The sequence below is a fragment of the Solanum pennellii genome, chromosome 1 (assembly GCF_001406875.1).
Source record: "Solanum pennellii chromosome 1, SPENNV200".
Lineage (NCBI taxonomy): Eukaryota > Viridiplantae > Streptophyta > Magnoliopsida > Solanales > Solanaceae > Solanum > Solanum pennellii.
In genome coordinates, this window is record NC_028637.1 from 108,382,060 (window position 1) to 108,404,961 (window position 22,902).

The window sequence follows — 22,902 nt, forward strand, 5'->3', positions numbered from 1 at the left end:
ACATCAACCATATAACCCAAAAGTGGACCTGCTTTTTACTCTGTTTGTCAACGTTCAACTGGAAACTGCATTACTCAACAAGATGTTGTCTATTATTATTGCATATTTACACTTTATGTTTCTTCAATTTGAAAGTCATAGCTGTAATTGAAACTTTCTTTCGTTTCACATTTGTATTATTAAATAAATAATTCATTTTCTTATGAGCAATTCTAGTCACATGAGACATATGACTCTTGGTTTATTTTTTAAAAGAATGCTTAATAATGATGTATTGTAGAATATGGGAGCTTTATTTCTATGTTAGTCCCTCAAAGTCTTACTTAGTCCTAAAAGTACAATTATCCACATTTCTCAACGCTGGATCGAAGTCCTAAAAGAAATTAATTTGTTATTTTCTTACATGCCTTCCAAAAGTAGTTGTACAATGAAGTTGTAATGGATCATCAAGAATCTTTAAAATTGACATTTCAATTAAAAACAATTATAAAAGAGTTGTACGTAGTTTAATTTGTAATTATGTCTATAATTATGTACCATTTGTACATAAAATAGTATGGCAAATAAGAAAGGTAGGTGATTGCAATAAATTGATTTAGTTTGCATGATAAAAAGCTGGATCATAATGATTTTTACCATGTCTTAAATGAATATCCGTACCAATATACTGCATCTATCCCAAAATAAATATCTGTTGAGAAAATCACGATAAAAATAACAATAACTGTTTTAAACTATGTCCTTGTATAATTGTGGTAAAAATTTCAAGAAAAATATGGAGTAACTTGGTAAACTATATCTTACATTTTTTCAAATAAACATGAAATGAGCTACAACAACACTTATTTTGAAACGGAGGAAAGAGTACTTGCCAATTTTTTCAAAAAACTCATTAATTGATACAGTTGAGTGTTGCTGTTCAACCTAAGCTTCATAAATTCTTGCCCTGCTTTTTTTATTCACATTCAAAATTGGAGTCGGAACCAACCCATTACTGGCTTTTACTACTACTACTTAAGTATCTTTATCTTGCCATCAGAACTCAAAAGAACATCATGGATTGGTCACAAAAACATTACTTTACAGCTTTTCTAATTGTTGCAACAGCCATTCGGGGAATTCATGGTTATACTATGGTCTCTGGAACTGTCTTCTGTGACCAATGCAAAGATGGCCAAATCTCTATCTTTGATTATCCTCTAAATGGTAACTAAAACTTTTTAATTACTACTTAAGTTCCCATATGACATTATAATCAACTCTGTTTCAATGTTTTGTCCTGCTTCTTGATATTCTTGGATTATAAAAATCTTGATTATTGGGCAGCATAGTGTATAAAGCTCCTGCTGTGCATAGGGTCGGGAAAGGGTTGGATCACAATGGGTTTATTGTACGTAATTTTACCTTACATTTCTGGAAGAGTTACTTTCCACTGTTTGAATCTATGACAAAGACTCTTCACATTGCATCAAAGCTCCCTTTTCAGTCTTGAATCTTGATTAAACTCGAAAGAATCCTCTTCTTACTAGCATTGTTACTTAAGTTTTTGAGTGCAAATTGTGTGTAGGAATAAATGTAGCAATGGCATGCCCAGACAACAATGGACAAATGACAACATGGGGAGAAGAAACAACAAATTGGCTAGGAAGTTTTGCCATGAAGTTCGATGGAAATCCAGATTTGAGTGCCTGTGTTGCACAGGTTCATCTAAAGTACTTCATTTTTTTTCTGCACCGTCATAAATATAGATTGATTTCTGAGATGATCATTCAATAAATACATGTATCTCTGACTTTCTCATAGTGCCATCTGAGAAATCAACTGGTCATAATATTAGCATAGTATGGATGAGCTTAAATGAAGCGATACTGTCAATAAAGATTAATATGACCGATCTCAGATTGTTTGAGATTGAAACGTATTTGTTATTATTGTTGCACAGGTTACAAGCAGTAATGAGCAAGGGAAAAGAGGATGTGGGACAGGAGGAGGATCAGGGAAGTCACCAAGATTAATATTTAGTATGTTTGATATGAATATGTACACAATTGATCCTTTGATTTCTCAGCCTTCAGATCCAATGTCTTTCTGTCCAAAATTCTCATACCCACAGCCACATCCTAACCCTGTTTCCCCAGCTACACCACCATCAACACTTCCATATCCACCTACTCCCTCAATGCCTCATTTCCCCTATTTGGATGCTTCAGCTTGCCCACATCAGTAAGTTTTTAACATTTTTTCTTTTTATAAAGTCACCTAAAAGATATTTATATAAAGTCAGATTAGTAACATGAAATATAACACACTCATAGAGGTCACTTTGGTAGTTGGTTAAAGTTACACAGTTATAAGTATATTTTGATTAGTTATTAAAGAATTTATTTTTATTATTTTATGCAGTGATTAGTTATAAAGGGCTTACTTATTTCACCTTCTATCACGTTAAAATTATACATAGATTTCCTCATAGCTTATACATATACTATAAATTATGCAGGTTCTTAAATTGCAAACCAAACACTATTAATTTTATACATGAATAACTTACCTCTTAACTAGCGACTAAATATAATACCACTTATGCATAATTTAATACATACATGATTGATCTCCAAACCAGCTACCAAACGACACCTTACTACGACCGTTTAAGAACACAGTTATGCAAAAAAAACTTCTACACTGTAGCAGTAAATGCATAGCCAAACTACTCTCTTTAAAAAGAAATTGTCTTTATGTTCTGTACATCTGGACAATTATTTATTCACATCTTTGACTACTTCTTACTAAAAAAATTTCCCCAGTGTCGGTGGAGCATAGTGAAACAGGGCTAATAACATTGTTTAAATATTGACATCAGATGAAGAAATTAGTACAAACTTTCTAACATAAATGACAACATTTACACCAGAAAAATCTTGGATCGATTGATTTGACACGAAGATAAAATTACATTATTTTTAAATATAGAAATGTGACATTCTTTTTACCTGCAGGAGCTGGATGATGCCAGAATACCGCTGCTACTGGAAAGTAATAAATCCAGATTTAAAAGTAGGTGTTGTATTTGGCCTAATTGCAGCTAGAAAATATGGAACTGATATGACATTATGGGAGGGAATGCAAGGCAGAGGAGAACCTTATAAAACTTTGTTAAGAGAAGGGACAACTGCACTTTTGAATTCTTATAACAGTGTACAATTTCCATATCATCCATTGAGTGTTGTTCAACATATGAATTGGGCATTAATGGGATCAACGCAACAAGTTATGCATACAGCTTTGAATTTCTTGAGGGCTAATTCTGGAAATGGAAGAACTACTTGCAAGTTCAATCCTTGCAAGTGATTATTAGTATTAATTTCATTTCTTGGTGTACTTTTAATAGATTTGTAGTTGAGTTAATCACGTTTATATTACTCTCTAATTAGTAATATGTTGTCGGCGTATACTTTGTGTCTACATTTGCTCTGTACATCATAGTATTTTGGAATCGTATGTTACTGATTCCCAAAATCATTGCTGATTGCTACAGTATGAAAATAAAGAACTCCTTTGAAATTTTCCATACCTAGACTCACGGTGGAACTTCATTTGATACCTCTTATTTTCCCACAATAAGCTTGTTCAACATTAGACTTTAGCCAGCTCAATTTGCCATTTCAAAAAGTCAATATTACAATTTTATTTTCTGTTCGCAATCAGGTATAGTAAAGATGAACAGCTAACTATGGAGTACTTTTTCTTTTTTCCGTGAAATTTAAATCAGGCATTGCAGGGTCTGAATAAAATTTTCTCCGTATCAAGGCTCGAATATAGGAAAACTTTGTTAAAGAAAATATTTTGTTGGGCACCAAATACAACTAAACTGGCTTAAAGCTTAAAATAATAGTAAAGTAATCCCCAAGTCTACCGTCTCTATGTTTGAGACTTGAAGCATACGAATTATGCACATGGCAACTTCTGGGAAGAAGAAAAGGGAGTAGAGGTTGCTTTTTATATGATGGTAAATCTCCACTCATTATCTTGAATCAGAAAAACAAAGATGGAAGGCTGCTCGGTTTTTAAGATTGAAGAAACCAGCATTAAAGAAATCCATCAAGCATTTGCTCAAGGCAAACTCACCGCAAGAGAACTAGTCGACTTTTACCTTCACCAAATTGAAACCCTAAATCCGCTGCTTCGCGGGATTATCGAGGTGAACCCGGAGGCCCAAAATCTAGCTGATGAGGCTGACAGACACAGAGTTAACAGTACTGAAACTGGAAGTTTTTTAGGGGAGTTACATGGAATCCCTGTACTTCTTAAGGATACATTTGGGACGAAGGATAAGTTGAATACTACTGCGGGTTCATATGCTCTGCTGGGATCTCAAGTGCCGCGAGATGCTGGAGTGGTGGAGAAATTGAGAAATGCAGGTGCTATTATTTTGGGAAAAGCAAGTATGAGTGAATGGTACAAGTTTCGTTCTCTCAGTGGAGTTCCTAATGGATGGTGTGCTCGATCTGGACAAGGAGTGGTTCGTTACTCTTTTTCTCCTTTTCTTTATCAGAGAAAATCTTTGATCCATTAATATATATGATGATGCTCTCTTCCCATATATCCTAAGGCTCTCGTTTGATCATAATTTTGAAGTTGGAACTTGAAAAATTGAGTTTTTGAAGTTGTGCTTAGACATGCATTTTACTTGTAAAAGAAATTGAAGTTTTGGAGGGGAAAGCCCCCAAAACCCAAAAATTGGTCTGAAAATATTTTTTTCAAAATTTATGGTCTATAGCTGCATGTGACAATTGACATGAGAGAGAGATTCAAGCATAGTTTTTGTTTCATCACTTTATCTTTGTTCCCGGATTAGAACTCCTTGGTTGTATGTGTCACATAAAGCGTAACGTGACAGATAATTTGAGAATTGTAGACAGAGAGTAAGAAGCTATAGTGAAAGGAGATGCTGTATTTTGTCTATAAATTGTGCAGATTACCAACCTAAAGCTCCTTGTCTGGATAATCTTCCATGCTTCAGAACTAGTAGTATAGAATTGAATACGTCTTCTTATTGGTAAAGCTAGGAAGAGTATTATATATCATTTTCGAGCTTCCTAGGACTAACTATCCAATTTTTAACATAACAAGTATCTAATAGCTCCTCCAAAGAATGTATTACATTTACCTTTTCAAAATATGTAGAATCCTTATTGCCCGTCTGGATCACCATGTGGATCAAGTAGTGGCTGTGCAATATCGGTTGCTGCAAATATGGCAGCAGTCTCTCTTGGGACTGAAACTCACTGCTCCATCATCTGTCCAGCGGATCATAATTCAGTTGTAGGGCTGAAACCTACTGTTGGGCTCACAAGTCGGGCTGGGATCATACCAATGACGCCCCTCTGGGACACTGTTGGGTGAGCTATTTTCCTTACTTGCTCTCTTTTAATTTATTACATTGGTTAACACAAAAAGTAGAAGAGTAATTATCCGAAATCTGACCAGTGTTCTGTTATCATATCATTGCACAAGTTAAGGTGTGTTCAGGAGATTGATGTTAATTTTTAAGGAAGCTGTCTTAAACAGAACATTTCCTTGTTATTCAGGCCTATATGCAGGAATGTTACAGATGCAGTTTACATGCTTGATGTAATTGTTGGATCAGATCCAAGAGATGAAGTCACCGCGGAAGCAGCTAAATATATTCCTGAGGATGGCTACAAACAGTTTCTCATGGAAGATGGTTTAAAAGGGAAGCGAATAGGCATTGTTAAACATCCATTTGTGGAAATGATACATGGAGCTATCGAAAAATCAGCTTTTGAGCATCACCTAGATTTGTTAAGGTATGAAGCTTTGTTACCTCAAAGTCATCTACTTATCTGCAAAATCACAAATAAAAATAAGTCGTCCTTTTTAGTTTGTTTGCGCGTACTTATTTGGTGGACTTTATGTTGGAATTTAAGACAAGAAGGAGCAATTCTGGTAGACAAACTGAGCATACTACATATTGAAGAGATCATGGATTCAAATCACAGCGGTGAAGCGTTGGTGATGATGGTTGAATTCAAGAGCTCGATCAATGCTTACCTGAAAGAGCTGATCACTTCTCCTGTCAGGTCATTGGCCGACATTATTGCTTTTAACGAACGCAACTCTGAGTTGGTACGACACTTTAATTTTCAACGAAAGGTCTTTAGACATTAAGTAAAACTATAGCTAGAAACAGGATGGGAGTGGAATAAAAATTGTCATTTGTTTTTTGTGGTTTACATGCTTGGAAGTTACGTGAAAATGTCCAATGGACCCTTTGGTTACAGGAAAAACTTGCTGAGTTTGACCAACATACTTTTATAGAAGCTGAGGAGAGAGACGGATATGGAGAAGAAGAGAAGAAAGTTGTGGATAAGTTGAAGAACTTTTCACAAAATGGATTCGAGAAAATGATGAAGGATCACAAGCTTGATGCAATGGTCGTGCCTGGTTCACGTGCCTCTCCTGTTTTTGCAATAGGTGGCTACCCAGCAATAACTGTTCCAGCCGGGTATGAAAGTGATGGCATGCCATTTGGCATCTGTTTTGGAGGTTTGAAGGGTACTGAACCAAAGCTGATTGAAATTGCATATGCCTTTGAACAATCTAGCAAAGTTCGACGACCTCCTTCTGTAATTTAATATTGCTTTAGTCTGAAGATTGAGTATATTTGGAATGAAGAAATCAAAAGAACGTTGCTTGCTGCTGAATGTGGAGCTATTCGTGCAATGTTGAATTAACGGAATAGAATGCTTTTATTTTACAGCACAATGCTAAATCTCTTAGTTTTAGTCTAAACAGTTTCTTCAAGTTTGACCATTTGAGCTAAATTGTTTCCTTCCTTTTATTCCCCCAATTTTAGATACATTATTTTTCACTTAATTGTTTACTTTTGCTTCCCCTGTTGAGGATTTTTATTTTATTTTTGTATACCCATTCTTTATGATGACTAGATTCCCCAGTCTTTTAGCACCCTAGCTGTGTTGCCGCTTATAAAGCTGTCTTATTAAATAGCCAAATTAGATATGTCCAAGAAGTGAATTTTTCCCTTTGTTAAATAACTGAGGAAAGAATAAGACACAGGATCTAATTAGTCGATCAAAAAGATACCTCCAGAGACAGTTGCCGGATGCCGGCATACGTACTGTGACCAAAATTACATTTGGCACTCAATAGAGGTTTTAAAGAGCCCGTGGACTTAAATATCATGAAAATTTTGGAGAGTGAAGAGCAATTAGATCGTCTTATTAGGTGGTCTGCTACATCTTGGCTAAATTTGCCATGAACGTTTATTCTTTGTCCGCATTACTTACTCTTACGGCCATCTCACTTTTTGGGTGGCCGTATATTGATACTTGCCATGCATTCTCGATCAAAGAAGCTAGCATTAGTGATCTTCAGCTTGCTTTTATCCAAAACCAGCTTACATCGAGACAGCTCGTGGAGTTCTACCTCGGAGAAATTTCACGGCTTAATCCCGTTCTCAAAAGTGTCATTGAGGTAATCATGTTGAAATGTATAATCATCTCATATAAAAATACAGTCCTATTTACTTAATTATGTCTTTAACAGATAAATCCCGATGCACTCTTGGAAGCTGACAGGGCTGACAGAGAGAGGAACGATGCAAAGGAGTCAGCAAGCTCTTTGTCAATGTTGCATGGTGTTCCAATCCTTCTTAAAGATAACATTGCAACAAAAGATAAGCTTAACACTACAGCTGGATCATTTTCATTACTGGGATCAGTGGTGCCCCGTGACGCAGACGTAGTGAAAAAGCTGAGAAGAGCAGGTGTGATTGTACTAGGTAAAGCTAGCCTCAGCGAGTGGGCTCACACTCGGGCGCTAAAGGCGCCCAATGGCTGGAGTCCTAGAGGTGGACAGGGAAGGGTAAGTTATATATGTCAGAATAGTAACACCACTGAAAACCAGTCTATGCTCGCAAAATTATGCAATGTACTAATGAGGTACACCACTTTTTTGAACTCCTATGCAGAATCCTTATGTTCTCTCCGCAGACCCTTGTGGCTCGAGTAGTGGATCAGCAATATCAGTGGCAGCAAACATGGTATCTGTGTCATTAGGTACAGAGACCCGTGGTTCCATCTTATGCCCGGCCAGCTCAAATGCAGTTGTAGGCATCAAACCAACCGTTGGACTCACTAGCCGAGCAGGGGTGATCCCAATTACACCTAGACAAGACACTGTTGGGTAAAACATGTTCTAAATCCACATTCATTGATTTGATGCTTCTTCTGAGTCAAACCAATACAGCACTAACTTGTCATATGCTTTGTTTGAACAGACCAATTGGCAGAACAGTAACAGATGCTGTTCATGTTCTTGATGCCATTGTAGGCTTTGACCACAATGACGCAGCTGCAACTGCTGCAGCAGCTAAATTCATTCCTCGTGGTGGTTATACTCGATTTCTGAAAGTAGATGGCCTTAATGGCAAGCGAATTGGAATAGTGAGAGACCCCTTCTTCAATTTCACTAATAATCCTGCCCTCGCTCAAGCTTTTGAGAAACATCTCCAAACACTCAGGTAACTTAGCTAGTTGTTCTGAAGATGTCATTGTTTGTTAAAAATGCACCTCTAAAATCTTTAAATCATAACGGATGGCAGTGAGAGTTGAATTTGGGATCTCTGCCTATTTTAACATCATGTTGGAGTGTAAAGACCATTTTGCTTAACAGATCTTTATAGATTCAGACAATTTCCTGTTTTTCTCAAATGCAGGCTACAAGGTGCAGTCTTGGTAGACAATGTGAAGATAGCCAAACTTGAGACAATTTTAGACTTTAATCTGAGTGGTGAAGCATCAGCAGTATTGGCTGAATTCAAGATAGCCTTAAATGTTTATCTAAAAGAGCTAATCGATTCCCCTGTTCGATCCTTATCAGATATAATAATCTTCAATCAAAAAAATCCCCAACTGGTATGTTGTTCATGACCAAGCAATCTACAAGAATGAGTAGATTTCACCGGGTTAATATCACTAGTGATCATCAAACTAAGTGTCTATTTCACGACTTGTATTTGTCATTTCAGGAGATGCTAAAGGAATTTGGTCAAGATATATTTTTGGCAGCTGAATCTACAAATGGAATTGGAGAAACAGAAATAAAAGCTTTGAGGAATTTATCAAGATTAACAAGAAATGGATTTGTAAAATTGATGATTAAGTATAAGTTGGATGCATTGGTGACTGGTGGCTCTAGTGTTGCTGCAGTTCTTTCAATAGGTGGATTTCCAGCAATTAGTGTGCCAGCTGCTTATGACAAAAGGGTGCCTATTGGCATTTGTTTTAGTGGGTTGAAAGGTTCAGAGCCTAAATTAATTGAAATCGCCTATGGCTTTGAACAAGCAACTCTAATTAGAAAGCCTCCTACATTTTTGCCCTAAAAATGTACTATTATTAGAAAAATGTGTGTTACATTTGTTTTGTTGCGTGTACTGAAATTTACCGATCCGATTACTTCAAGTTTACAGAGATGCATGTAACTCAATCTTAAGAGCAAAAAGAAAATCGAATTTGAAAAATCAAACACTCTCTTCCATACAAAATAATTGATGTTTGACAAAATCAAAGGTATTTAATTTCTTTTCTAGATTTGCCCTTAACATATTCATAATTCGATAAATATAGTAGTACTTAATAATAAACATGTCAATCTAAAAAGAAAAAAAAAGATCATAATTAAAGAGTATTTTTTGCCATCACCTTTAATGACGGTGTGCATGGGGTAAGTGAATAAATTGATAAAACTAATAAACAGAGACGTTACTAAATATTATTCGTCAAATTATCAAATCAGACCCCTCAGGACCAATACCTATCATGATTACATAATGGAAAAGAACAAAATAAAAAAATAAAGTAGAATTTGAACAAATACTTACTTTCGTCCAATTTTTGTGATGGCAATTGATGCCTAACTAAATATAAAACTGTAGTTTTGAAATGCAAATTTTTTTTATATAATTTGATCTCTGTATACAAGTAAATTGTATCACATAAATTGAGACAGAAAAAATAAGTTTTAATTTCTTTGTTTGTTATTCTAAAGAAAAAAGTACCAATTAATTTAATTTAACAATTAAATAAATTAATGGAGGCAATAAGGATCAATAATTCATCACAACTGAATGAGTTAAAAGGGATCCTGTTTTTATGCAGTAATACTAATTTTGCCTAAAATCATGCTCTTGCGTTTGAAGTTGGAACTCTGGAAAGTTTCGTTAATTTCTGAGTACGAGACACTCTCGTGGTTGTTGGTCTGTCATTTCAATTGCTGTTGAGTTTTTGATGCTTTTGTTGACGTCCATACTTATAATATATAGTAGTTAAGGGGTAAGTAAACTTGATTAACTAAACAGACACAATTACCAACTCTTGTTTTTCGGTTCTTTTAATCACTTTGTGCGCATTTTAGCTAATTGATAATATATGTTATTTTAACTTTTTACATCAAGGCTAGAATAAATAGTAAGAAATTATCAAGTATTTTGCAGTTGTTGGGATTTAAATTTGAAACTTCATAGTGTTCAACTTACTTTATTAATCTCTAGGTCACACCATAAAATATCAAGCTCAGACACATTTATCACAAATAAAAAATTTGATATTCGTAATTATTTCGTGAAAATAATATAATTTTTGATATATTATAATTAGCATATTAATGAATATGAACGCAGCAAACATTAATTCAATTATTACTTTTTTGTAGAGAAAAAAAAAGGAAAAACAAGGAGCAAGATAAAATTTGACGCAACATAACCAAGCAAATCTTATTGGTCCAGAATAGTCTGATTCTGATGAAATGGTTCGACGTAGACATTTTACAATATAAATAGAATAAAAAAATCCTAAAATATTAACCTATTTTCTCCCACCTGCTCCAATGTTCAGAGGCATAGCTATTCTTTGGTCAGGGTGTTTGAACACTTTTTGTCAGAAAATTACATTGTATTTATAAGAAAAATAATTATTTAAATGGTTAAATACCACACTTTGGACATTCTTGAAAAAAAAAAATTTAGCTTAGTGATTTTAGTTGTTCAATTCTTACTAAGTTCTTTGCAACTTGCAGTATGCGGATTTGATTCCCGTTATTTGACTTTGATTTTTTTCTTTTCATTAAAAATTTAAAAAAATTATCTAATTTAAAGTTAATAAGAAAATTTTATTTATTTATTCCATTAAGCTACTAAAAGTGAAAATACTTTATATAAATTCTCTTTAATATAACTCGTTTGATTCTATTATTTATTTTTCATTTTTCGTTGTTAGTCATCAAAGGTTTGTGAAATGTTGAAGTATAAAAGTGATTTCACTCTAAATTGAAATATCTCTCTTTTTCTTTTCTTTTTTCACTTTCTATCAATAAACGTGACATTAAAGCTAAATATTATGTAGTTTAATTTTAAAAAATTTTGGTACATTTTAATTTAAAAAATTAATCATTAATGTTATGTAATTTGATTTACAAAATTTAAGTACACCCATTCTTTAAATTATTTTTACGAGCTATGAGATTTTTGGACACCTTTCCTAAAATTTCTGACTACGCCACTGCCTATGTTGTTGAAACTCTTTGAAAAATTACACCTATTTTTGTTAGGACAAACAGTGCACAATTTAATGTTCTACGACTGCAAAATCTTTACTTGACTTTATGCTCATTACTGAAAACTCTATAATTTATTTTATTTTCTCAAGAATTCAACAAAAACTGTACCAACTTTTATGTGGGGCTAGATTAGTTAGTAATGTAGCTTGCTTAATTTGTTTACATGGCAAAGATTCATTTATATCTAATCTCCTTAATTTTACTTATAAATAGCACTATCCCTCAACCTATCTTATTTGATTAATTTTGTGTTGCAACAGCCAGCAAGTCCTTAGCGTAGCTCATATCTGGATCTTGCTCTCACGTCTTTTTTCCATAAGTCATTACGAGATAAGTCATGAAAAAAATTGTTTTGCTTGTCATATTTGCGAACATATTTACATGGGTGGGTCAAGCACAAGACCAAACGTCATGGGCTAAGAGAGTTGATACAGGCAAAGAGGTTGTTACAACTCTTCAATTCTACTTCCACGACAAACTCAGTGGATCAAACCCGAGTGCAGTTCAAATCGCACAAGCTGCTGGGACTAACAATTCGGGTACCTTATTTGGGTCTTTGTTGATGATTGATGATCCACTTACTATTGGACCTGACCCAACTTCAAAGCTAATAGGTAGAGCCCGTGGACTATATGGGTCTGCTGGTCAAACTGATATGGGCCTTATCATGGCGATTAGTTATGGGTTCTTGGATGGTATCTATCAAGGGAGTTCATTTAGCCTATTGAGTTTGAACCCGGCAATGAACCCGGTTCGTGAGATGGCTATCGTTGGTGGGACCGGGCTTTTTCGGTTGGCCCGTGGGTATGCTCTTGCTCAAACGTATTCGGCAAATCCTAATGGTGATGCAATTGTTGGCTACAATGTTACAATTGTCACATATGTTTGAATTTTTTTTTCTTTATTTTTGTAAGCATCTTTTTAGTTCTATATTATTCAGGCAATTTAAATATTTCATTCTCGAGTTTATAGTAACGTAACATGCCGAGTAAGATGAAATCGTTGACTTTGTGTTAATAGGTGGAAAACAAGCAAATGCATCTAGAAAGAAAAAGAAAAAGACTATTTCATGTAAAAGAGTAAATTTAATTCTGCAATAGAATGTTTTACCCTCGACAAAATGAATTTAAGAAAATCTGTCCATTTATTATTTACGTATAGATTTAAACTTAAGATCATTTACAGAAATATACAATTTTGAACAAATTTTTTTTTTTATATTAAAAAAGAACTCTCTATTAAATCAAAGTGGGTCAGTTTTTTTATAAAAAAAAAACCAGATAGAGTAATAAAAATCATCGGCTATTAGTGGAGATTTGTAGTTGAAGCCAAGTTGCTTCAAGTATTCTTTATATATCTTTGTTTCTTTCCAAATTCTTATCAATTCCTACAAATAAGAGAGAAATGGAGAAGCAAATAGTCATTGGATTAATAAGCTTGTTAATACTATTAACAATTGCCACAGCAGATAAAAGCCCAAAAGCAGTAGAAAAATGGTTCAAAAATCTCCCTTATGCAAAGACCAAAACCACCAAATTTCACTTCTACTTTCATGAAATTTTTGGAGGAGATAACCAAACAGCTCCTATAATTGCTCAAGCCAACAACACTACAGCTCAATCACCTACATTCTTTGGCATGTTGAGAATGTTCGACAACCCGTTGACTGTTGGGCCGGATCCTAATTCGAAACAAGTGGGCCGAGCCCAGGGAATCCATGGATCTCCATCATTGAGTGAGTTGGCCTTATTTTTCGACTTCAATTTTGTGTTCACTGATGGGCCTTATAATGGTACTACTTTGAGTGTGATGGGCCGGGTCGCTGAATCGCAAGAATACAGAGAACTGTCGATTATTGGTGGATCTGGAATTTTCCGGCTTGCTAAGGGTGTTGCTACTGGGAAGACTTATTTTTCTAACGATAAACTTGTTATTGTTGAGTATAATCTTATAATAATTCATTATTGAATTGTTGTTTCAAGTCAACTTATATAATTGCTACTAGTTTATTGATTGCGTGTTTGATAAAATTATTAAAACAAAGGTTTTATTGACTTAATGAGCGGGGAGGATGGTCCCCTCTAGATTCATATGCACGTATAAAGGTCAATTTATTTACGTATCTTAATTTGATTAGTAAGCACAAAGTTTTACTTTTTTAAATGTTGTAATTTTAGAGTAAAGAAGTTCTAGTCGATATGGAAGACTCGATCAGCACAATGATAAAAGGTAATTTCTACACTAATGGAAAAAGATGTCCGTTGAGGATCACATGGATTCGCAGGAAACAATAGGATAACGATGAACATATCAAAATAATTATTAATCGATTTCAGCAACACTGCCACCAATCAAAGAAAGATAAGACCATTTTTATGGGCAATGGGAAATTGAGGGCCACCATGTTTGGTAAAGAGACTGCAGATGATCATGATTCTGCTTTGTCTCTTCCACTTGGCCTTTATGTTTTGTTTATAAATATACAAGCACAAGCCATAAGAATATCGTAAAGCATATCAAGACTAAGGAAAAAGTTAACAAAGATGGCACTACCGGACAAATACAAAAGTGCAGTTTGATATATCTGGGGAAAAGAAGACCACAGAGCGGCACTTGCTACTTGCTATAATGTTAAACCCATTTTTCATCATCAACATTAAAAACCTACCTAAACAAGACTTAAAGTTTCGGTCTAGGAGGATAACCAGAAAGAGTTAACAAGCAAAGCCAATCTCAGCATGATGGTAATAAACAAAATTGGAAATTTAAGACGTAGCGTAAGCTAAACTCTTCTTAGGCTACAATGGCATGCCTTTGGATGATCTGGAAACCACTTTTCCTAGCGAAGCCAGACAATGCAAGTCATTCCTTTCTTCACCAAGAAAATAAAATTGCATCTGCACATTGATAGTTTATATCAACAATGGAAGTTGTCAACATGGAAACAACATGCCACCTTGCAAACAACTTGGAATCAAATATACAGCTAAAGCTGAAATACACAGCAATTTAATCTGAACTACTGCTTCCTCCTATGCTACAACAGGAAACCTAATTAATTGCATCTTTAAAGAAGGGTCAAATGAAAAATATAACAGCAATATGGCTGTTAATTGGGAAGCATCATTTCAATAACAAGATCACTTTTCCTTAAACACAACGCAAATAATACTTCAAAACCATAGGAACATTTTCCAGTAAATAATAAACTTCATATAAATTAATCCAGATCTCACTCCAATTAGATGAACATTCAGTTGTCTAATTGTTCAGCATTACTAAATGCAGACCTGAATTAGCTGGTGCGAAGAACAAAATGGTAGTACAACCCTGCAGCATTACTAATCGGAATTGGGCTTGATCAATTTAAAGCAAATTATTTGCATACTTTGCATGCCCACAAAGAACTTCTGCCCATTGCACAATCATTTGATACAGGTTATATCTATAAGACAAGTTGTTTTACAATCAACTCCACTAGGTACTAGTCTTAACCACAGTAGGACAAATTTTTAGGTAACTGATGGAATTCTGAATATCAATTTCACCATTCTCCAACATAGAATAAGACATTTGAGCAAATATTTGAACAGTAGAATTTATCCACCATCAATACAGAGGTTCTTCATCAGATTGGAAAAGGATGTTTCTAGACAGAAACATAAAAAATGCTTTCAACTTTTGGCATCCATTCTTTCTATATATGATTGTCACCAGAGGTTATGGACATGAGAGTAGAAATTTTTTAATAGATCACGTCATGCACTATTATGGGAACAGAAACAGGTAAAAGGGTTTTTCCATCTTCTCCCCCTTCTAAATCTTCTTTATTGCATAGAACTTTTACCAGCATCATTATCTTGATGCACCTAAGGTTTCTTTACCAAAGATTATAATCTGTGTGATAAGAGTAAAGGCCAAGTATAAAGTCAAAATACATATACAATGCAAGTACAAGGACTACAAATGCAATTTAACAAGAACTACTGCAGAACCCAGTTGAGAAACTATGCAAACAGATGGAAATAACCCAAAAGCTATTGAAACCAGAAAGCGGTACCACTGTCATGGAAGAAAATAACTATCATACCAACAAAATAGCGTATTTTACCCATAAAAAAGGTTACAAAAACCACTTCATAAAATGCTCACAAGAAGTAACAGCATGCATTTTATGGCTGAGAAAGAAACTAGGTAAAAAAAAAGTACTCACGTTCAGTGATGCCGATCAGCTAATGGCCACTAAGAAGTGATTTGTAAGTCACTAAATGGTTGTATGGAGCTGTCTGGCCTTAGTTTCATCATCATCCATATTGTGCTGGTTGAGAGTAGCTAATCAGCTTTCTGACAAGTGGAATTAAGCTTATCAAAGCAATCTGAAGCTGTTCTGAGCTGTTCAAACGGATACTGACTTGTCCAGATCCTTTATTGTTAATGTTGACACGGCCAATCAAGTTTGTGTATCGTCCAATAGGTATCTGCGTTTGTGAATTGCATCCGATAGCAAGATCTCCATGCCAGTCCATAACCGAGAGGCCCAAGGTTGAGAGGAAACGACCAAGAGGATGATCTTTGTCTCGCAATGTCGCTTCCAAACTACCACCATAAGCAGCATCACCACGGCCAAACATGGCTCCCCCAGACACAACCAAAGATCCCCGTCTATTAAAAGTTAACCTGTCCTCAATTTTCACCCCACCTGTCATGACGTCACCTAAGAGAGTTACTGAAAGACCAGCTGTCGCCTTATTCTTCCTATAATTGCAGAATCTGGTCTCACTGCGAAGAGTATAAGCTAGGTCTTTACCAACTGACTGCATATCAAAACCTAAAGAAGTTGCTTTTCCATGCCCATGCTTCACTGAACTTGCAATTTCCATTTGAAGATTGGTGTCCTTTTTGTCCTTTGAAACCTGACTGGACAAAGATATAGGGATCTTGTCTTTGACAACAAACAATCTTTCTACGTTGATGCCCTCATAACCAACATCATGGTCCCAACCGTTGGGTTCTAGAACAGGCCTCACAAGCCACTGATTTGAAGAATCCAGATATCGATATCTATGAGTTGGATTATCAGAATCAAATGAAGCAGGTAACGCCAAGTCTGGCATGGGTACTGGCACTGATGATGCACCACCAGTCTCTTCATCTACATTTTCGCTGGGATCAGTTGGTGGTAAACTTTCAGCCGCAGCTTGCATTTTCTTCATCATCTTCCGCCTCTTCCTCTCTTCCTTCAACTGCTTTTTCATATAAAGCTTTTCCCTGTATTCTAACTCATCATTGTAGGCCTTCTTCTGCTCTTTGGACAACTTTGCTAGCTGTGCTTTGGTCAAGCGCTTGAAAGGTGGCAGTTGATCATATTCTGATTCATCTTCCGACTCTGAAGACTCATCCAGATCATCATCTAAAGCCTCATCATCATCATCAAATTGTTCTGCTGGTAGTTTAACCTGTGGCCTTGACTGTAGAAGGGATGACAATAGGAAAGGTAAAGGAGGAGATCTTGTTCTAGTGGCATAAGGCTGTCCTGGTGCGCTACTATCTTGTAATTTAAGCAATGTGTTTGCTTCAGCCAAAATTTTTGATGCAAATGACAGAAGTAACAAGTGAGGCCTCCAAACCTGTCCATTAGGCAGCACCCTCTGTCCAGCCCTGTTAGTCCTGCATGCTGAGTGATTCTCAACTAGCGAAACAGGATTCATAAGGCGCATATCTCCAGCAGCCTGACGTATAGCTTGCTGGACAACATGAGAGCGCTGAGTTACAAACATGTCATAGCTTGTTACAGTACCATTGGGGCCTTCAGGTGGAGCAGACGCAGCATGTGTCAGAACAACTATGGCATTAAACCATATTGATGGTCCGAAAATTTCAGTAATTGTCCTCAACAATGGCATATCACCATTATCTCTGCTCTGCATATCCAACCTGTCAAGATACAGAACAATATCTGGGGGTGTCTTCTTAATAAACCGTTTGACAGAATGAAGGATCTTCTCATTCTGGCGCTGGTCTGACCAGGAAGGAAGAAGCCCAGGAGTGTCAATCACCCGAACCTTGATTCCCTGCACAGTGCCAACAACATCCTGAACCTTTTTTGTCCCTACCTGGAAAGCATCAGTGTCAAACTTAACTTCATCAAATATCGAATTTATGGTTGCACTTTTACCAACACCAGTTTTTCCAAGAACCATTATTGTGCAAGAGAAGTCCAGGGGTTCTTGTCCAGCTGCCTCGAGTTGCTCGGCCATAGCACTTGCACGATCAAAACTAAAAGCACCAACACGACCTCCACTTCTCCCCCGCAGCTGTTCAGCCAATCCCAATCTATACAAGACTTGGGCAACAACCACATTATGTGGAGTCTGTCCATTCCGATGAGCTAGACGCAAAAACTTGACTCTTATCATCTGGAGCTTCTCACGTGTCTCATCATATTCATCAGCCTCTCCATTTGTAGATTCTTCAACAAGCTGGTTTTGTGCTGGAGATGCTGTTCCATTTACACGAGGCTGCTGAACCACTCGGGGAGCAGGTTCCAATAGTGGGGCAGCACGACCAAGGCCGGCAGGTGCCGGTATCCGAGTTGCAGATGCATTGGAAGATGATGGATGCTCCGTTGCAGATCTGGCTTCAGATTCCCTAACCCTAGGAACACTTTGCTTCAGGTCCTTTACAACAACTGACACCGGTTCCTTCTCTATAACTTTATCAACCGATTCCTTCTCTACAACTTTATCAACTCCAACAACTGCATCTTGAGAAACCTTCGAGACCTTCTCATTATTGTCAGAGGGCAATGCTTCTGATGATTTAGACATTTCATCATCTGCAGTCACTTTACCCCTAACTGAAATTCCGGAATGGTTCAAAGAAGCTGAAGAGTCAGAAACGGAAACATCTTTCTGCTCATTGGTCCTGTCATTCAAATTTCCTGGTTCCATAGTAGGGGACTCATTTAATTTCAGTCCTTGATGATCAGAAGCATCACCCATTAGTTCTGGACCAGTTGATTCTTTTTCTGTCACTTCTGCCTTTAAGGGGAAGTGACCTCCTTGTAGAATAGAAACAGAGTCGTTGTCTTGACCATCTATCTGCTGTTCATCCTTATTAGTACAGTTAATTGGTTCTGGACTACACACGGCCTTTTCTCCATCTAACTGCTGCCCTTCAACTTTATTACTACCGTTGACTGGTTCTGGACTAATGGCTTTTACTCCATCTATCTGCTGCTCTTCATCCTTATTACTTCCATTAACGAGTTCTGGACTATGCACTGCTTTTACTCCATCTATCTGCTGCTCCTCATCCTTGTTAACTAGTTCTGGACTAGGCACTGTTCTTTCTACATCTATCTGCTCTTCATTCATATTATAACCATTAATCCTTTCTGGACTAGGCCCTGCTTCTTCTTTGAGTTCATCACTTGGGTTCAAGCTTTCACTGAGGTGACCATTTGTGGAAGCATCATTAAGAGAAATATATTTCTGCTCTTCATCCTTAACATCAGAATCCAGAGATTTAAGCACTCCTTCCCATTCGGTATCTCCTTCATGTTTCAGCACAGAGCCAGAACTAACTGAGACATTGTTGTGGACGTCAGCAGTGTCCTGATGTCCAGCAGGCTGAACAGCAGATGTTTCAATCACATCAACATTCTTTTCGTCATGCAGCAATGCATCTTTGTATGAATGAACCTGGTTCTGCAGAACATTATTACCCGCTTTCGCTTCATCGGCATCCTGAGCATCCAATTTTCCATAAACCTCTTGATCCTGTTGATCAGAATTTGTTTTCTTTGCATCATCATCACTTTGAGTTTCTCCCAAGTTCACATGATTGAAAACTCCATTCTCAAATTCAGTTGGTTCGCCAGAATTATCTTTCCTTTCATCCCAATTCACTGAAGTTTCAGTTTCTATAACAGCACCCAGATCTGCAACCTCAGACATGTCATCTTTGCCCTTCCCTACTTTGATATTCTTCTCAACCACTTCTGTTTCATCCGGTGCAGCGATTTCATGACAACTTTCCTTCTCAACTGAAGGCTCCTCTTTCAAGATAACATCCGTCTTCTGATTAGACTCATCATAGGCATGCTGTATCTCATGTAAAACTTCAACTGCTTCCTCAAAGTTCTCAACATTGTCCCTTGACTCAGAGTTCCTACTGTCCTCAATAGAATTATTAATATCCCCAGAGTTGCCATCATTTCTTCCCTCACTAGCAACTACATCCTCAACAGCAAAACCAGGAGATTCTGGCTCAATTGCCTCCTCAAATACTTCATCCCCTTCCGATTCCTTTGATACATGTGACACCACAGCTACCTTATCCTCCGGCCGCACTTCAACAGTTTCATCTACTACACCATTCCAGTCGTCCATTTGGGCCTTGCCAAATCTTTCCTCCCCATTTTCCATCATAAATAAACTTCAACAGAACCTAGATCAACATAACAAAATCAACATCAAACAGAATTATAATCACAAAAAGTTAACAGTAAAATAAAACCAAATCACAAAACTATCCGCAGTAAAGAAAAATCAAGAAATAAAAGCTACCACCCGAAAGACCAAATTAGCTATTCCGACCCATAAAGCAATACAAACTGATAAAACTCCATCAACTACTGTAAAATTTTAAAATAGAGCTTAGACTACCCAAAAGAACCTTTTTTCAAGGATTACAAATCAGCAGCAAACAACAATCAAGGCAAAAAATCCAAGCATCCACAGGACAACATTATCTATTAGTACCCATAAACCAACCAAAAGAACTAAAACTCAATTAACCATATCAAATGAGATCTTACAATAGCTTAGACTACAAATCAGTATTCTGTTCAATTCTAATCAAACGAACTAAAACCCAATTAACCATAGTAAAATGAGATCTCACAATAACTTAAACTATACGTCTAGAATTAAATATCCGCACCATGAGTTAAGCCAAAAATAAACCCTAGCACCCAAAAAATCACATTATCTCGTCGGACCCGTATAGCAAATCCAAAAAGACTAAAAACACAGAAATTGAATCAACCACAGTTAAACAGCTCAGATAACTCATTTCTAAGAATTAAAACCCCCAGTAAGAATTTACTATAAAGGATACTAACAAAAAAAATAGAAAATAACCAAAAGAAAAGCGAGAAGTACCAGTTTATGTCGACTACGATCCGTCCACGTCGATTACGATGATGATGATGAAGATGTGAAAGAAAAAAAGGTGTTTGTTAAGATTGGTGAAAAGAGAGAAAAGAGAGGATCTTCGTTGTGGTTACCTCAATATCTGGAGAGGCGAAAAAAGGAAAAAGAAGAGCAGTAGGTGAAGTTTTGAGAGGATAAGGGGTTTATCGACGGATTCAGAGGGTTAAGGGATTTCAGATCCAACGGTCATAAACATGCTCTCCTCCCAAAAATCACACTCTATTTCTTTATTTATCACGTGTTCTCTATCACTATTTCATTTCTTTCTTCCTTCTCATTTATATCAAATTTAAATTAATAATAAATAAAAATCTCTATCGCAAAAAATATTAATTAGATTTTTTTATGTGTGTGTTTATATTTATTGATAAATAAGTTTGATATATTCTAGCTACATTTAGAGGTGTGGGTGGGGACTCTTAATAACAAACATAGAGACGGACAATAAATAATAGTAGTTCATTATTTTACTATATTTTAGTTAAGATTGAGTCTGGTCGAATATCTAACAATTTGGTAACATTCAAGTATTTGAATTTAAGTTATAGTTAAAATTTAATTTTTTAAAATTAGTCGTAAAATTTATTTCAATATGTTTTTTTATGGTCATTAACCATTTCATCAATTAGATTAGCATAAAATATAGAATTATAACCTATTATAGTTAATTACTTTATATGATACTATATTAGCAATTTAATATACATATCCTACATCTTTTATATGTGGAGGCTTCATATAAACTAGATTAAGCAATAGTTAAACATTAAGTAGTGGTATAATGATCTTTTACAAATTTACTGATCATGCAACAGATGATAACCATTCGTTAGATTATAAGAAAATACCATAATTCTTATAATAAAAAAAAAAGTTTTTGTTTATGTGCCACTTAATTCAGTTGAACTCCCTTTTTCTATTTTAAGTTTTTAACACACTCATTAAAGTATGGGAAAATTGTATATAATAACAAACTAATAACCTAAATAAATGGAATAGCTAGGGTTTGATTTAATTGTGCTCCATAGCAAACATTAGCTAAAATTTGCCAGCGTCTCTCTCCCAAAAATCTCGCTCGCCACTCTCCATTCTCGCTCGCCTCTCTCGCTTTATACACAGAAGTGTATAATTCTGTTTCTGTTTTGTATAAAGCGAGAGAAAATTGTATATACACATGCAAAAATGTATATCTTCGTGTTATACACTTAATTATACAATTTACAAACATTTTACTTCAAAAATTGCAGAGAAAAAGGCCAACGAATTATACAATTGCGAATTATACAATTGCAGTGAAATACAATTTTCTCTAGCTTTATACAACAGAAGTGTATATATTGTGTTTCTGTTTTTGTATAAAGCGAGAAAAACATATATCTTCTTGCTATACACTTATAATTATGCAATATACATACATTTTAATTCGATTCAACTGTATGCAAAACAAATTATACAATTGCAGCGAAATAGGCCAGCGAATTATACAATTTAGGCCAGCGAATTATACAATTTAGGCCAGCGAATTATACAATTGTATATGTATAGCAAATTATACAGTTTTATGTTTGCTATGGAGTGCAATTATGCAAAGTTTGCTATAGCATACAAATATGAATTTTTTGTTTGCTATATGTGAAAGTTGCCCTTAAAGTAACCTAACTTTAAATATAGTTTAAGCATCATCTGTTCTTGATAAACTTGACATACTTACATAGAAGCCTTTACCTTAAAGCCCGTTTAAAAGAGAAATATGACCAATCCATAAAAATGGGCTTGGAAGCCCAAACGGAAACTGTTCACTGGTTTACTCATATGTATGCATTAGTCATATACTATACAAAACTGTATCCATTTGTAAGTTATTGATTTTAAATTTCGAATCATTTCTAAATTGAAGTACATGCAGGGGTGACACTTGATCGGGTGAGGCGGTTTGGTCTTAATCCGTAAAAATTTTAATTCATTTTGTATAATAGCTTTTTTATTTTTCACTCTGCCTCACTTAATTTTTATCATATTTTCTTTT

At 35.6% G+C, this 22,902-nt stretch overlaps 6 protein-coding genes across 8 annotated transcripts; 5 read left to right on the forward strand and 1 right to left on the reverse strand.

Annotated features, from left to right (window-relative positions):
* Positions 1-959: 959 nt before the first annotated feature.
* Positions 960-3,571, forward strand: LOC107008482. The gene is made up of 4 exons (XM_015207537.2): positions 960-1,206; positions 1,568-1,701; positions 1,943-2,223; positions 3,000-3,571. The coding sequence occupies exons 1-4, from the start codon at positions 1,056-1,058 to the stop codon at positions 3,349-3,351; spliced, it is 918 nt and encodes a 305-aa protein (XP_015063023.1). The 5' UTR covers positions 960-1,055; the 3' UTR covers positions 3,352-3,571.
* Positions 3,572-4,037: 466 nt separating this feature from the next.
* On the forward strand, positions 4,038-6,900 carry LOC114073955 (probable amidase At4g34880). Its single transcript, XM_027911717.1, has 5 exons — positions 4,038-4,522; positions 5,188-5,402; positions 5,592-5,831; positions 5,952-6,150; positions 6,306-6,900. The coding sequence occupies exons 1-5, from the start codon at positions 4,049-4,051 to the stop codon at positions 6,657-6,659; spliced, it is 1,482 nt and encodes a 493-aa protein (XP_027767518.1). The 5' UTR covers positions 4,038-4,048; the 3' UTR covers positions 6,660-6,900.
* A 127-nt stretch (positions 6,901-7,027) lies between these two features.
* On the forward strand, positions 7,028-9,529 carry LOC107008483 (probable amidase At4g34880). Its single transcript, XM_027911708.1, has 6 exons — positions 7,028-7,518; positions 7,591-7,908; positions 8,015-8,229; positions 8,324-8,566; positions 8,762-8,960; positions 9,074-9,529. Exons 1-6 carry the CDS (start codon positions 7,300-7,302, stop codon positions 9,425-9,427), a joined length of 1,548 nt encoding a protein of 515 aa, XP_027767509.1. The 5' UTR covers positions 7,028-7,299; the 3' UTR covers positions 9,428-9,529.
* A 2,215-nt stretch (positions 9,530-11,744) lies between these two features.
* Positions 11,745-12,625, forward strand: LOC107028191 (dirigent protein 23-like). Its single transcript, XM_015229238.2, has one exon. The coding sequence runs from the start codon at positions 11,996-11,998 to the stop codon at positions 12,545-12,547; it is 552 nt and encodes a 183-aa protein (XP_015084724.1). The 5' UTR covers positions 11,745-11,995; the 3' UTR covers positions 12,548-12,625.
* A 320-nt stretch (positions 12,626-12,945) lies between these two features.
* On the forward strand, positions 12,946-13,672 carry LOC107030924 (dirigent protein 1-like). The gene has a single exon (XM_015232139.2). The coding sequence runs from the start codon at positions 13,063-13,065 to the stop codon at positions 13,624-13,626; it is 564 nt and encodes a 187-aa protein (XP_015087625.1). The 5' UTR covers positions 12,946-13,062; the 3' UTR covers positions 13,627-13,672.
* Positions 13,673-14,160: 488 nt separating this feature from the next.
* On the reverse strand, positions 14,161-21,034 carry LOC107032710 (translocase of chloroplast 120, chloroplastic). Of its 3 annotated transcripts, none has more exons than XR_001458389.2 (3): positions 20,826-21,033; positions 15,872-20,109; positions 14,161-14,555 (listed from the first exon to the last, which is right to left on the reverse strand). XR_001458389.2 is itself a non-coding variant. In XM_015234291.2 (2 exons), the coding sequence occupies exon 2, from the start codon at positions 20,088-20,090 to the stop codon at positions 15,963-15,965; it is 4,128 nt and encodes a 1,375-aa protein (XP_015089777.1). In that variant the 5' UTR covers positions 20,091-20,109; positions 20,826-21,034; the 3' UTR covers positions 15,699-15,962. The 3 variants fall into 3 exon arrangements, 1 of the variants encoding a protein (XP_015089777.1); XR_001458396.2 differs by lacking the exon at positions 14,161-14,555 and adding an exon at positions 14,857-15,555 and having other exon boundaries at positions 20,826-21,034; XM_015234291.2 differs by lacking the exon at positions 14,161-14,555 and having other exon boundaries at positions 15,699-20,109; positions 20,826-21,034.
* Between the last annotated feature and the right edge of the window lie 1,868 nt (positions 21,035-22,902).

What these genes read in the sequence shown, in the direction of transcription:
- LOC107008482 (XM_015207537.2), top strand. Translation starts at nt 1,056, where the DNA reads ATGGATTGGTCACAAAAACATTACTTTACAGCTTTTCTAATTGTTGCA. An exon ending in CTTTGATTATCCTCTAAATG is followed by an intron (nt 1,207 to 1,567) that starts GTAACTAAAACT and finishes AATTGTGTGTAG; the next exon opens with GAATAAATGTAGCAATGGCA. An exon ending in GCTTCAGCTTGCCCACATCA is followed by an intron (nt 2,224 to 2,999) that starts GTAAGTTTTTAA and finishes TTTTACCTGCAG; the next exon opens with GAGCTGGATGATGCCAGAAT.
- LOC114073955 (XM_027911717.1), top strand. Translation starts at nt 4,049, where the DNA reads ATGGAAGGCTGCTCGGTTTTTAAGATTGAAGAAACCAGCATTAAAGAA. An exon ending in CCCCTCTGGGACACTGTTGG is followed by an intron (nt 5,403 to 5,591) that starts GTGAGCTATTTT and finishes CTTGTTATTCAG; the next exon opens with GCCTATATGCAGGAATGTTA. An exon ending in ACGAACGCAACTCTGAGTTG is followed by an intron (nt 6,151 to 6,305) that starts GTACGACACTTT and finishes CTTTGGTTACAG; the next exon opens with GAAAAACTTGCTGAGTTTGA.
- LOC107008483 (XM_027911708.1), top strand. Translation starts at nt 7,300, where the DNA reads ATGAACGTTTATTCTTTGTCCGCATTACTTACTCTTACGGCCATCTCA. An exon ending in CTAGAGGTGGACAGGGAAGG is followed by an intron (nt 7,909 to 8,014) that starts GTAAGTTATATA and finishes ACTCCTATGCAG; the next exon opens with AATCCTTATGTTCTCTCCGC. An exon ending in AAACATCTCCAAACACTCAG is followed by an intron (nt 8,567 to 8,761) that starts GTAACTTAGCTA and finishes TCTCAAATGCAG; the next exon opens with GCTACAAGGTGCAGTCTTGG.
- LOC107028191 (XM_015229238.2), top strand. Translation starts at nt 11,996, where the DNA reads ATGAAAAAAATTGTTTTGCTTGTCATATTTGCGAACATATTTACATGG.
- LOC107030924 (XM_015232139.2), top strand. Translation starts at nt 13,063, where the DNA reads ATGGAGAAGCAAATAGTCATTGGATTAATAAGCTTGTTAATACTATTA.
- LOC107032710 (XM_015234291.2), bottom strand. Translation starts at nt 20,090, where the DNA reads ATGATGGAAAATGGGGAGGAAAGATTTGGCAAGGCCCAAATGGACGAC.